The 15,175-nt window shown below is 33.8% G+C and overlaps 1 protein-coding gene across 5 annotated transcripts; it reads right to left on the bottom strand.

Moving 5' to 3' along the window:
• Window positions 1-1,295: 1,295 nt before the first annotated feature.
• LOC131002913 (auxin response factor 1) lies at window positions 1,296-10,515 on the bottom strand. 5 transcript variants are annotated; one of them, XM_057929399.1, is made up of 17 exons: window positions 10,363-10,515; window positions 10,105-10,231; window positions 9,260-9,433; window positions 9,002-9,133; window positions 8,257-8,372; window positions 8,006-8,101; window positions 7,832-7,888; window positions 7,131-7,283; window positions 6,953-7,037; window positions 6,385-6,475; window positions 6,136-6,300; window positions 5,581-5,700; window positions 5,423-5,501; window positions 5,050-5,215; window positions 4,491-4,960; window positions 3,437-3,627; window positions 1,296-1,746 (listed from the first exon to the last, which is right to left on the bottom strand). In XM_057929399.1, the coding sequence occupies exons 4-17, from the start codon at window positions 9,051-9,053 to the stop codon at window positions 1,578-1,580; spliced, it is 2,010 nt and encodes a 669-aa protein (XP_057785382.1). In that variant the 5' UTR covers window positions 9,054-9,133; window positions 9,260-9,433; window positions 10,105-10,231; window positions 10,363-10,515; the 3' UTR covers window positions 1,296-1,577. The 5 variants fall into 5 exon arrangements, with proteins under 5 accessions (XP_057785382.1, XP_057785385.1, XP_057785386.1 ...); XM_057929402.1 differs by having other exon boundaries at window positions 10,360-10,481; XM_057929403.1 differs by lacking the exon at window positions 9,260-9,433.
• Window positions 10,516-15,175: the final 4,660 nt, after the last annotated feature.

Consider the following 15,175-nt stretch of genomic DNA (forward strand, 5'->3'; position numbering starts at 1 on the left):
AGGTGACGGCAATGTAGCCACCTCCGACGCACTATCGATCCTCGCCTCCACCACCATCCTCCCTGCCTCAGCCACCTCTTCTGGTAACTACCACCGCCGTCACCACCATTCCACTACCTCTATTACTACAAAACCCAGACCAAATCATAACCCCAACAGAAGCCCTAATTTCTCGTTTTTTTCTCCCCTTCTCTCATTTTTTCGTTGGTTGTGAATGTGGGTATTTTTTGGTTGTGAATTGACAACTATAAAATAGTGTTGGTTGTGAATTCAAGTTTTGTTGGTTGTGAATTCATAACTAGAAATAGTGTTAGTTGTGAATTCGCGTGAATTCACAACCAACACTATCTATAGTTGTGAATTCAAACTTTAAAGCTTGAATTCACAACCAAAATATATTTTGGTTGCGAATTCGTGGGTATTTGTAAAAAATTTATATGCAAGGGTAAAATGGTAAATGTGGGTATTTTTTAAAGTTTTTATATTAGTGGGTAAAATTTATTTTTACTATATAAAAGTGGCTATTTTCAAAATCCACTCTAAATATAATCTCACTATTCTTAGTTGCATTAAATATTATTATAATTAATATACATACACACACACACACACACACACACACATATATATATATATATATATATATATATATATATGTATACAATATATAAATAAATTCAAAAATTGATATCTAACAAAAATAGAAATTGAAATAAAATTAATATTAAAGAAGAGAAAAAAAATCATATGTTCAATATTAAGAGGTATGAGAGATAAAATAAAATGTTTTAAAATTTTAATAAAGAGAGAAAGTAAAATATTTTAAATTTTTCGTAACTTATTTGTTTAAAAATTATTTGTAATGATTTTCATACCATATTAATCTCGACATGATTTTTTTAATTTAATATGATTATTGAATATATTTTCACGAATAAAATTGAACAATGTTTAGAAAAGATCAAACAGGGGGGGGAGGGGCCGGGGGGGGGGGGGGGAGTTGGTAGAAAAAGAGAGAAAAATGACGAAAAAGAATAACAGTTAAAATTCTCTTTTATATGCCGTATAGATTCGGGAAATGTCTAACGTGCACACTATGTATTGCACATTGCTGTTAGGATGAAGACACGTTGCAGTTGAATAAAGTGGGGGTTTTCTTGGGCCGGTTCGGCTTTTCATTATACCACCCAACCTTGCATTAGTTCAAAATGAAAAGTTTTGGGTTTAGTACAGAGGGCAACAGTGAGAGTTGTCATCACAAACAGTAGAGAAAGAAGATTAAACAAAACAGAAGATTTCAAGGGGAAACAAAGAGGTATCATATATACATAAACAACTTGTTGTACACACAGAGACCTAACTCAGATCCAAACAATCAAAACATCATGAGATTCTCCTGACAAAAACAAACAATACTATAACGGATTCTTATCACCACTCTCCCGGAGAAAATTATTATTACGTGAACGAAAAACCACCACTTTTGCCTCACCGGCATGGAACAAAATTGCTGGTCAACTGTTGGTTTCATCTCCATTATCCGGAGCACTTTCAACCTTATTGCTAGCAAAACTCCGTCAGTAACCAGATCCAACGGTTGAAGACTGTTCTTCAGTGCCAACAGCTGCATCAGACAGGACCTTCCCAGATTTGACCTCTGCCATGGGAAGCTTTATCTTGGGCGACAGCCTCTTTGCTTCCTCGGTTGAGTAGATATATATCTTCTTCACCATGGTGCAAAATTCACTAAAATCATGACACAATATTAGCATCTGTGGAAGCATTTACATATATGTATGTCCAGAAAACTTGATAACCGTTCCAGAAGCTGCAGATTATCATTGACTGTACCTAACGAAGCAGAGCCTATCTGATGATGACAACAAAAAAGTAATACTACCTTCACCAATGCAAACTTTTTGCAAACCAAACAATATGCATTTGGATAAACATATACATGAACAAATAAGACAACTGCCTATCTCCAACACGAATAGGTTAATTATGTATGCTTTCACATGATCTCTTCCATAGAGAAGGATTAGGCAAGTTCAGACCATTTTCAAACAATTTTGAGGTCAAATTTATTTTTTAATAATCTGATTATTTTTTAATTTGAATTTCTTAATATATTTAATTAATGTTTGCTTTTTTTCAGACAAAAGTAGTTCGGCATTTAGGATCTGTAAGTCTCAGTTCTCCTGTACAGAAGCTCACATTGCAAAATTCTGCATTTAGGATCTGTGCACAACACAAAATCAAGAACGCTAAATCATAATTTGGCTGCTTACGTGTGAATAAAGAGAAGAGAATCATTGATAAAACATATGGGAATTTCTAAATGTTTGAGGATTCAAACAAGTACCAGAATCATCTGTGTAAGACAAGTGAAATGAAATTAGGGAACGAGAAACAGGAATTTCAGAAATTAGTGAAGTGAATGAAATTTGTGAAGCCCTAGATCTGCGAGAAGATGGTAAAATTCAATGGAGTGTATCAAACTGAAACCCAACACTGGAGGCTTCCCGGAAGCCGCCGAGCCCACCACTCAAATTTCTGGTGGAAATCGTCGACCGCCACCCCCACCATTGACTTCCTCCCTGTCTCGCCCCCAAAAGAGAAAAACCCCAAAATCCCTCAGCTCTCCCTTGCCTTTCCGGTGACCGGCAGCGGCCTCGATATACCAGATCGAACAAGATGCAAAAGGCAATGGTCAGCGAGGAGGAGTCAGAACTAATTGAGAAGAAGAATTAGAAGGCCGGAAATAAAAAAAAAAAACAAAGGAGGTGGAGGGAAGAGAAAGTCGAGAGAATGACGAGAGGCGGTGAGAATTGAGAAGAGAGTAGATTAACAAAGAATAACCAGTGCAATTAGTTTTCTTAATTAGGGATTTAAATTGCCTAATTTTGTCAAAAAAGGAAACGGCTCATCTTCGTTGGAACGGCCCGAAAAGGAATACGCCTCACCTTCGTTGGGACACAAGGAGTATTAAAAAAAGAGGTCATAAGACAACTTATAAGTAAATCTAGACATAAAGAGCCATAAGAGATTTAGGGTGCGTTCACTTTGGTTGTAAATTTATCACAAGAAAATGAAGGATAAAAAAAATCTCCCTTTAAATCCCTCCTTTCTTATCCCTCATTTTCTATAAGAAGTTCACCCTTTCTTATTCCTCTTTCTTTTTCATTTCAAGGAGGGATAATATTATTCACACCAATACCTCATGATAATATTATTCCTCCTTGGATGAAATGTAGGAATAAGAAAGTGTTAAATTCTTTTTATAGAAGACGATAAATAAGAGAGGAGGGATTTAAAGGGAGAAAAAAAAATTATCCCTCATTTTCTTGTGATAAATTTACAACAAACGTAAACTCAACCGTAGTAAACAATACATAAAAAGAAAGGTGAAAGAATTAAGTAAATTTGACTCAACTGCCATGGATCATCTCCAACCATCATCATGTCATCCTCATCATCTGTGTAGACAACTTGCCATTTCTTTGTTGACTCAGAGAGTTCCCCTGTAATTTCAAACATCTCTTCCAATTTTTTGAGCAGATCCTCATAGCAATCAAACCTGGTCAGGTCTACTGCTCTGCCAACAGCAATTCCTTGCATGTGAACCTAAGAGATTCATTCTCATACATCATTCATAAATCCAGTAGAAGGTCTTCCAAAGAGAGAAAACTGACATTTCTAATTTAAGAAAAGAAAGCCCAGTCTACGCTTCAAAATATAATCATAAACATTTCTTAAAGCAGATCTACTATGCAAGCATTTGTTAATCATAAGTTCTTGTCTAACAACAGCTGAAGCATTCTAGACAGTAATTACTACAATACCATATCTAAAACAATGAAATCTTACTCCTGGTAACCATAGCTAAGCAAAAGGAGCAGAAAAGCATAATCAGAAAGAAATCCAAGACGTGCTGATAGAGTTAAGATGTTAGGAAGATAAAATACTGGAATTAACTGAAGGAGAACACCCAAACGTGGGTCACAGAGCGAGATACTCTGCTACAGCTAGGCTGTAAAATTCACACAGAAAAGAGACTAACCCTAATCTAGCGTAGAACACATATTAATAACCTACTCCTATCCAGGCCCATGCAAAAGCATAAGCCCACAACTAAAACATAAGAACAATAATAAGATACGTAAGAATAATAAAAGAACGGCAATCAAAACTAAAATTCAGAACATTAAAATTAATTCTTCTCAGCCCGAAACCGGCGGTGCACATAAACCTTCAACCCCGCCGCCGCTCTATCAATTCTATTTTCAGTAGAGAGAATATTCAATAAGGATCCCAGAGGAATTCAGAAAATATATGAAAACCTGCCCGGCGGCCCAATCGGCCCAGGCCCAGACCTCCATAAAGCTGGTTTAGAAAATAGAAATTCAACTGATATTGGTGATTTAGTTCAATTTTACTGTTTATATCATCTAGTGACATTGAAATAAGGCAGTACAAGTAATAATTACCTTTGTGCAGCTGCGGAGTTGCCTGCTGTGTGCATCATGAGGGGATCTAAGGCATGACTTATCAGGATCACAACTGACTGAGGGAACATCAGATGGATTACGGTCTGATGGCTCAGAATGTTGTTCATATTCAGCATCTAGAGGAACAGAAGAATCCTCAATAGCTGTTCCAGACTGAATGGCTGGTGATGTATCTTCAATAGAAGAATGGTCAAGCAACTCGATTCCAAACAACCTGCAGCCATTTGCCTGCCTTTTTTCACTAAGGGGAGTAAATGACTCTGCAGGAGTTTCTATTTGATTAGGCTGGTATACAGAGTTGCTCGACACAGGTAGCAAGTTCTCATTAAAATTGATCCCGCTAATTCTGGTTCCGTCACTGATCTTAGGTGATTGATAAGTGTCTCGACCACGTGATGGATCGCGGCAGGCAAATGCTGAGGGGGAATCAGCTGGTGACTTCCACATACCTATTGAGAATTAAGTCATTTCTAATAAAAGTCTATGCCAAAATGTATTATTGATTATCATCACCATTAAAGAGAGAGAGAGACAGTACAAAGTGGAGATGGATCTTGCATTGGTGAAGGCAAAACAGGTGGTCGTGACCGCTTATTTCTTTGTTGAGTCTGTGAGTTTGGAGGAGTTGCTGCAACTAGGGGTTCTATTTCCCATGCTGAAACTCTCTCTGGACGTACTATTGCAGAAGGTTCGTCCCATTGGACCTGGACATGTAAAAGTGAACAGTAAGGTTAAATGTTTATTGCCATCCAAATACAGAACTTAAGCCATCAGCCCGCATTATACTTCTAATCATATAGCAGATGCAACACAAGAAGAAAACCTGACTGTCATCTTTATAGAAAATATGTGTTATTAAAATGAGCAAAGCATTGACCTCCCAACAAGCCACAGTGACTGCTAATAGTTACCTTCAGAGATCTCCACTCGGAATCAGGCCATCGAGATGAAGCATTATTATTTCCAACACCAACAATAGTTCCACTGAACCTGTATTGACACACAAGAATGAATATTGCAGTCAAACTGTAAACATTACACATGACAAGTACATGAGTAATAATATTACCTTCTTTCAGGTACCTCTTCACCTTCAAATCTCATCTTAAACCTCATCCCTACTGAGAGCTTGTGATTTTGAGCTTCAAGATACTTGTTAACACTTACTATAAATTCAGATCGACTAGTCCTGAGCACAAACAATTGCAAATTGATAAGGTAACTATTTAAAGAAACCAGTGGAAAGCAAAGATGGGTGTCACAGGAGCATAAAGTGCTAAAAACGGTCAGACAACTTCTAGGTTATCTGACGTAGTCACGTAGCTAACAATAATGGAAAAGAGCATTTTATATGAACAATCTATAGTCCTTTCCTAAAGTCTATTGATAAGAAAACAGTGTCAAGGCTAAACATTATAGCTAAGAGTAGAAAAACATGCTGTTTTTGACATGAGATAATTCCATTTATTACCATTGCAGTGTAGTCTTAGTGTCTTACAATTTAGAACAACATTAGACATAATAATTTGCACGCACCAATTAACCTTAGTTTTTATACGATAGGACGAACTACTGCAGTTCACTCCTAATAAAGAATCAAAACTAAAAGAGAAGATCTAAGAACCTTGGTTTATAAAAGACTGAAAATAAGGTTCTAGTGGAGATGGCATGTGATGCAGTTGCTAGAACCCCAAGATGCATACTGTGACTTGATATAACAGAAGATGGCATGTTGTTTGGTTGTCTCATAAGCCTGCGCACCCCTACTCGGAGTTCCCCATTTTCTCCTCTGCCAAAATATAAAAGGGAGACTATCACTTTCAGCTGCGGATAACATGAAAAGCCACATAGGCATGAATTAATATAAAAGTACCTTAGGAAGATAAAAGCATCTCCTGCAACCAATTTTTTCGCACTGACAAACACACTCCAGCCAGTAGTCAATAAGTGACGCCTTGGTTGACCTGAGAATAACATCAGCCTACATCATTGTGAATAATAACTGGTATTGAAGCACTAGAATGACAAGGGATCTGTAATTCATCCCAATGCAAGATAATTCATATAGAAGGCTTCCCAGTGTATATGTCTTCTATCTAAAATGTGTGCATAAACAACTAGACACTGCAGTTCAGCAACAAGTCAAAAACAGATACTATGGAAGCAGCAGCCCATTCTGGTCAAATATTTATGAATAGTACATAACAGACGAACACAGCTTTTTCTGGCATTCACAATCTCATCTTAATTTCATACTTGGTTCAAGATTATCAGACTATTTTCTAAAACTTAGTGGACTATCACATCATTCACAGTCTCACCATTATGTATACAGGCAACTATGTCATGATCATGCACCCTATATAGATTTTAGTTGCTAGTTGGAAACATGGGCCAAGTCAATGCCAAACTAAGTTTCTACAGGTGGAAATGATTATAACCTCGGAAAATGTGACGGAAATGCCATTCATTCCCATGGAGATCAGAAGCTACCAACTCCTGCCAGGGTGGTTGTTGAGACATATCCTGGACAATGAAAAACAATTACCACCCCATGACTAGACAGAAAGAGAAAAGGAAGTACAGCATTTAAACATCCTTATATTCTCAATTTCTTACCAGTGGGGGCAAACAATCATCAGCATGCCTTCTTAACACCGAGAATCCACCATGGGTGCTGGTATCAGAAGCAGTGAGAGTCTTACAAAATGAATGAACACTGCACTTTTCAGGCTCTGGTAGAGGAGGGTCAGGACTAGTGACTTCACTTTGCTGATGCACCAGATTACCAAATAACACAGCTTAGTATCAATATTTGAAATGCTATACAAGGAGTGGACAGAAGACATTAACCAGCCTATCATGTTAAGCCTAAAGATGATCAAACAATTTTTAACTGATTCCCCCTTTCTAACATTGACTCAAAACAAGGTCAAACAGTTTGAAACCAATTCTGTCTGTTTTCCTTCGAAATTATTGATAAAAAAAAAATGTTTATTAATAGCACAAGTTAACAACTCACATATCTTTCCTTAGGATAAGAAGACATGATAAAGCCTCCAGCAAATAGAATTGGACTTCCTAGCATTACTAACACAATCAGGTGTCTAAGAACTCAAAACCAGAAATAATGTCCAAATTTAATAACATCTGTATAATTGCCCACCCAAACCAGAACTACAAGTTTTGCCAAAATCTACTCCAAATCCAAATAAGGAGCAATTCTGGAAGGAAACAAAAGATGTAACTTTGATATGCGAACTCTTAAGACCAGATGAACTAATAACAAAATTACAAGTCGGAAAGGAGATAGTATTTACATCGTGTTCGGGGAGAAGCGTTATTTGAGCATACACCTCATCTGTGTCTGGTTCAGCCTGAAATTAAATAACAAGTTACTGAAAGTAGGCGTATGGCAGAAAAAAAGATAGGCTATCTGGCATGCAGAGCAACCTAATACAGTTGCTTGAACATCAAATTATTAGGAATTTTACCCGAAGTTGAACATTCATCACTTTGCAGAGGATTTTACTGGGTAAATTGAACGAAGGAAGTTGTTGATCCAATCCCTGATGTGTAGATGCTTCGAGCTAGAAAAAAGGCAACACAAATGTAAGTATTTAGGAATAAATGATATTAAGCCTATACTGATACAGGATTGTGCAATTCAGTTGATACATTCTGAAGAAAACAAAGTTGTAATCCAGAGAATAAATTATCTAATGACGAGCGGCAAAAACAGAACCTGTTCCATGTGACCTTGTGGAAAGTAATAAACTCGTTCATCTTCACGTGGAACACTGACAAGTGGCCCAGCACAGGCATGCCAAAGTTCTTTAAACAATGCTTCATTCAGGGCCCCTAAAATTGAAAATCAAACAACAGCATAAATGAGAAAACAGTGCATTCCCTGAACTTAAAACACAAATTAGCAGATTGTTATGGCTGCATTTCTTATCAATGAGACTGGGAAAATTGTCTTTCCATCACCAGCGAATTATGCTCTATTAAACTCTAAACCCCAATAATATTCCTGCACCTTCTACACTCTATGAGAGTCTTCCACCCCTCATGGAATAGTCAATAAAACAGCACTGATTTTTTGTTTATATGAGACTATAGTGCATGCTACTGATCTTGTCAGATATCACCATAATATTCTACTTTTGAGCAATACAAAGGTGAAGCTCTAGCTGCCAAAATGAATATTTGAGTGCTAGCAATATATCGCAACGAAGTCAATGATGAATTCATATCAGCTCCACGCCAACCAGTGATATGAAAACAATCTAGTAAATACAGATTATAAACCGCCAGATGGCAGGTCGAAACATATATGAGTTAACTGTATCATAAGGAACTACAGTCATATCTGCATCCGCATGATGGAAAGTGATAACCCTCTTGTGGCATCAGAACTGTAACGAAACCACCTACTAGACACATTAATTTCACAATAAGTACACAGTTTACTGATCAAAGAATCGTACCTGTGGGTGGGGGTCCTCCAGCAAAATGATTTGCAGCAAGGTGTGCCATCATAAAAACAACGCAAAATTCAATGCTACACCAATACCAACCTTTGTGATGCCTCTTGTTTGATATTGTCAAGGTCGCATATACTGCAAAAGAATTAATATATCACTTGAAGAAAGTGGAGGATACCTTAATTGCTGAGAAGATATAAATGAAGTGGCAAATATTTCTATTGCTGAGATGATATAAATGGTCCGAGCATCAAACCATACCCGAATAAGCAAACCCTTAGTTAAGCCTCAACCCTCACACTTTCGGCCTCAGATGCGGCAAAAAGTTTGTTTACACCACAACTTATCAAAAAATAAATCACACAGATGGTGTGACCCTCCACAACAGGATGCAACAGCTTTTCTTTTTTATCCTTAAGTTCTGGATAATGTTATCTGCAAAGTACAATCAGCTACTTTTTTCAATGCTTTTGAAAGAAAAACATTACTTCATCAGCTATCACAAGATAGGCATCCCTAGAATGCAGCAGATAAACAACAAAACTAACTTCTTAAATAAATAAATATAATTCAAAACCAGCAGCAGATGCAGCAGTTTAGAGGTGAAACATGCATGCACTCAGAAGGAGCAAGACCGTCAATGAATTTGGTCCTAAACTACATTCATCGACTCTTCTCAACATCTTAACAATAAAAGTACATTTTCCCTTATCCGAGATTAAGTCGGGTTCCAATTAAATGATGGCAGACTTATATCAGCAACAAATACTCGAGGAAAAATAGCAAAAACTCATCTCATTTCACGCTTAAACAAGTCAAATTCGACAGCTAACTAAACTGACGCCATGAAGGAACTCTCAGATCAAACGTCAGAACCCAGTCCCCGAAGAGATCCAACCAGTTCTTAACTGTACAAAACGCTACTTCACACACAGGGTAACTCAATATTGCCGCAATTCTATATTATACCTTCCAAACACATCCAAGCACGTGCTCAATTTTTTCATTTATTTTTAGCATGTATATGTCGTAGAGACAATTGCACGGACAAGATAAATCCAAAACTAGAGAAAATCTGACATCAAAAATAGAATTCGGAAACATACCAAATCAGGGCAGCGTTTTCGACCACGAATTTGATGCGCACCACCGAAACCCTAAAAAAATCCGCCGTTGCCATATTTATCCTCCAATCATGACCACAGGCTTCTCCTTCACTAAACTTGCGACTCACTAATCAGTTGAAAAACCAAATTCAGCTCCAGATTATCAGTATCTTAGGCTATTATGAGGCTATTATGAATAAATCATTGATTTTTCCAAAAAGAAAAAAAAAATCAATAGAAAAGGAAGAGGTAAACCACGGAAGGACAGAGAGCGAGAAGGAGGTGGATGGTCTTTGCCTGGTTGAAGCCGACAGTGCTGGTTTACTTTCTCTCTCTAAAACCATATGTTATAAATAGTGAGGGTATATAATATATGTATGTATTTACGCGTGTGCATATTCACGAATGTCCAATATAAAAAGAAGTTTTACCAGTTTAGTACGCAAATTTAGATTAGTTAGTTATTAGTAAAAGACATAAAAATGTTTCAAAAATCACATACCACTTTCTTTTTTCTTTCTTTAATTCAATCTACTTTTAATGCTGCCTCCGTTTGAACTAAATTGTTCAACGATACGAAATATATTTATAATAAAATAAATAAGTAATTAGATATTTATTTATGTATATTTATTCTATACAAGAAAATTGATCAACTTAGTAGAGACAACATATAAAAGAATATTGATCAAGTTAGTTAACGGAGGGAGTATGTTTTATTAAATAGGTATATTTATTTCATATAAAAAAAATTGATAAAATTAATTATGATAGCGTAAAACAGAATATTGATCATATTAGTTGGGATGAAAAGAATATTTTTCATTAAATAGGAATGGCTCACACGATGCACGAGCAGTAGTTTAATTAAAATCAAAATGTGTGATTTTGTAGTTTAGTTATTTATTCCATCTGTCTCAACTAAGTTGATTAACTTATTTTCGACATGAAATTTAAAAAATTAGTTATTTAAGTGTATTTGATAATAAAATGAATAAATAATGAGATGTGCTTTTTATTTATATTTATTTCATATAATTAAATTTATTAATTTAATTGAGACGGTCCAAAAAAGAATATTGATCAAGTTAGTTGGAACAGAGAGATTATGTTTTAAGTTAAAATATTCCTTATCATGTTATGAATTGGTTTTAATTTAAGAGTGAGATGTTGAGAAGTATCACGAACAAAAATGGAATGGTCTATTATTCCCTCCGTCCACTCTAACAGGCTCACTTTTGAACACGAAAACTAATAAACTTACTTTTTAGAAGGAAAGTGATGTGGTCTATCTCAATTAAATATATATTTCTTTTTACTTAAAAATAAAAAACGAGTCTATTCTAGTTAAATATCCCAAAAAAAAATGAACCTATTAAAATGGGACATATGAAATATAATATAGGATTAATTGAAAATAAATACACCATTTATGGTCCAGTTATAAAACCATTTTTTTCAATATAAGAAGAATATTTTAACATTCATATGAAAGTGATTTTTTTTTGTGCTGATAAAGTGACATACATTAATATTTCATTACACAAGCATAATGATGATATTGTAAATGTCGTCTCGTTTCAAGCAACAGTTAAGTAATAAAAATAATAATTTTCCGGTAGAAAGTTTGACTCTATTAAAATAATATAAAAAATTTTAGATTCTGAGATGCGATCTTTAAAGTTGCTTATATAATTATTAATTTATTAATAAAATACTTAAAAAAATCTATTTAAGTTTAAGAAGATGTATAGCAAAAGGAATGACAAATTAGTGTGTTGTGCGTGTGTATTAAGTAAAAAAGGGGGTATAAATGAAAAGTGAGGGGAAAGGCAACACAAGGGTGAAACGCGTGCCCTAAAATGGGTACAGGTTTCCTATCCTGTGTCCATGCGCGTTTTACATTTCAACACTAGTATTGGAATTTTCAACAGTTCATTAAATTCTTATGACCTTTTAATTTCAGGTGCCACTTGCACCCCCCACAACTGGCCCAATTATCTAATGCGATTTGCATCGGACCCCATATTTCCGATTTCATTTCGCCCTCATTCGTATTTAGTATTCAACTCTCGTTAACAAACTTTTTTCACCAATTATTAAATTAGAGGTGAATCATTACGACAAAATTGAAAAAGTATTATTGATTTTTTTTAATAATAGTGTGATTAATATCTGGAGCTAAAACTTTTAACCTCAGATTCAATCGTAATACGTTTCCTCACTAATTAGTAGGGTGGAGGGTTCGAATCATCTAGTATAGATGTGTGTGAATTGTAGTTCTTAAACAAATAAAAAGAATGATAAAATTACAAAATTTATGCTAGTATACTTAAAAGTCAAGATCTGAATTTGAAATCAATTTCAAATTGAGTGGTAATGTAACACCCCAATTTTCATAAACCTTATTATTTAAAAATTTAGAGAAACAAAAGATAGAAAAAATAAAATTACTTGAATTATTAAAATTTAAACAAATTTCAAAGTCAACTTGTCAAACTAAAGTAGTAACATGAAATAAAAACGATAATTTAAAACGTAACAACTTTACTTAAACTTTCCATGCAAAAATCTTTATCTCTAATCATTCTCAACTTCCATGGTCACCTCGACTTCAGAACTGCAAAACTGAAAAGATAAGGGATGGACATATTAAAAATATACTCAGTGAGGAACCATGCACATATTCACATACGCTTACATGCTAATAAAACACATTATCATACACATATTCTGAATTCTGAGTGTTTCTGAATTTTTGATCATGTACTTGAACATGATATTCTGAATTTCTGATCATGTACTTGAACATGATATTCTGAGTTTCTGATCATGTACTTGAACATGATATTCTGCGTTTTTGATCATGTAACTGAGCAAGCATAATCAAACATGAAATAAAAGCACATTCAAACATACATGAATATAACAAGAAGCATATAATTCATCACCTTAATGTCGAAGCTTATAAATTCAAATAAAACCAGAACAAGGATCCAAATTACATCGCACCTAATTAAATAGATAAAAGGTTTCAATAAAATCCTACGATAACTTAAACTAAAATCCTTTATCAAAATTTTAATTAACAAATGAAATAAATGAATAAAATCTTAGAAAAACAAACTAACCAAAGCAATAAACATGTCAAAAGTTTTAAAACTAAACTAATAGTTAGAAAAATCATCTGACTCGTATTGAAGACTATTAATCTAATTCATAGATTAAAAGTAACTAAAATATTTCCTTTAGTAAAAAAATATTTAATAAACTTTGAACACAATAAAACAAAAAAATTTAAAAGTTATTCTGATCAACTCATCAAACGTTCTTAGGAAAAAATAAAAAAAATAAAAAATCAAAACGTCAGCCTATTAATAATCCTATTCTATTTGAAGATGGTACAAAACTGAAAGACTACATCTTACTAAAAAAGAATTATAAAGCTTACCAGTTTTAAGAAAAACGGTCATCTGACTTGAAGAAGCTAGCTATAGCTAATTTCAATGTATGCGTGTGTGTCTTTTTCTTTTAGTGTTTGAAATAGATCTCATATTTATACTAATTTTTAACTAGCTTTTGATAAATATAAAAAATTATATTCTATGTATATCTCCTACTAAGATAAAGAATAAAGATAATAAAAGAGTTCTAGTTCTAATAGGAATCGAATTAATAATAATAATAATACTAATAATCTAGGTAAAAATAATGGTGCATATCTAAATCTATCATGTAAATATCTAAAAAAATAATAAATTACTAATAGATAAACTTATATAATAAATCTAAATATTTGGGGTGTTACAATCTATCCCACTTAAAAATAATTTCGTCCTCGAAATTTCTAATGATGCTTCATTTCGTGTCAACTAAACAATTTCACAATTACAACTATTTCTAATGGAGTTAAACATAATAGTAATAGAACATAAAAGCATCATAAAAAAATATGTCATTTAAAACATATAACACCACATACTTAAACAATTAGAATACATACCTTGGAGTCGATACAGCGCATGAGTTTCGAATAACTAGGATTACTTACCCTTTTGAAAGCAATTTTTGTTTTTAAAACACGAGTCTACAGGAACGTAGACCCGCTCTGATACCACTATGTAACACCCCAATTTTCATAAACCATACTATTTAAAAATTTAGAGAAACAAAAAATAGAAAAAATAAAATTACTTGAATTATTAAAATTTAAACAAATTTCAAAGTCAACTTGCCAAACTAAAGTAGTAACATGAAATAAAAACGATAATTTAAAACGTAACAAGTTTACTTAAACTTTCCATGCAAAAATCTTTATCTCTAGTCATTCTCAACTTCCATGGCCACCTCGGCTCCAGAACTGCAAAACTGAAAAGATAAGGGATGAGCATATTGAAAATATACTCAGTGAGGAACCATGCACATATTCACATACGCTTACATGCTAATAAAACACATTGTCATACACATATTCTAAATTCTGAGTGTTTCTGAATTTCTGATCATGTACTTGAACATGATATTCTGAATTTCTGATCTTGTACTTGAACATGATATTCTGAGTTTCTGATCATGTACTTGAACATGATATTCTGCGTTTTTGATCATGTAACAAGAAATAAAAGCACATTCAAACATACATGACTATAACAAGAAGCATATAATCCATCACCTTAATGTCGAAGCTTATAAATTCAAATAAAACCGGAACAAGGATCCTAATTACATCGCACCTAATTAAATAGATAAAAGGTTTCAATAAAATCCTACGATAACTTAAACTAAAATCCTTTATCAAAATTTTAATTAACAAATGAAATAAATGAATAAAATCTTAGAAAAACAAACTAACCAAAGCAATAAACATGTCAAAAGTTTTAAAACTAAACTAATAGTTAGAAAAATCGTCTGACTCGTATTGAAGACTATTAATCTAATTCATAGATTAAAAGTAACTAAAATATTTCCTTTAGTAAAAAAATATTTAATAAACTTTGAACACAATAAAACAAAAAAATTTAAAAGTTATTCTGATCAACTCATCAAACGTTCTTAGGAAAAAATAAAAATA

Source organism: Salvia miltiorrhiza, unplaced genomic scaffold, assembly GCF_028751815.1.
Source record: "Salvia miltiorrhiza cultivar Shanhuang (shh) unplaced genomic scaffold, IMPLAD_Smil_shh fragScaff_scaffold_39, whole genome shotgun sequence".
Lineage (NCBI taxonomy): Eukaryota > Viridiplantae > Streptophyta > Magnoliopsida > Lamiales > Lamiaceae > Salvia > Salvia miltiorrhiza.

Excerpts from the sequence above, each read along its gene's own strand:
- LOC131002913 (XM_057929403.1), bottom strand. The coding sequence starts at position 9,053 with ATGATGGCACACCTTGCTGCAAATCATTTTGCTGGAGGACCCCCACCC. Across the intron at positions 6,301-6,384 it reads GATGCTTTTATCTTCCTAAG|AGGAGAAAATGGGGAACTCC; the intron begins GTACTTTTATAT and ends ATATTTTGGCAG. Across the intron at positions 4,961-5,049 it reads GCAAGATCCATCTCCACTTT|GTATGTGGAAGTCACCAGCT; the intron begins GTACTGTCTCTC and ends AATTCTCAATAG.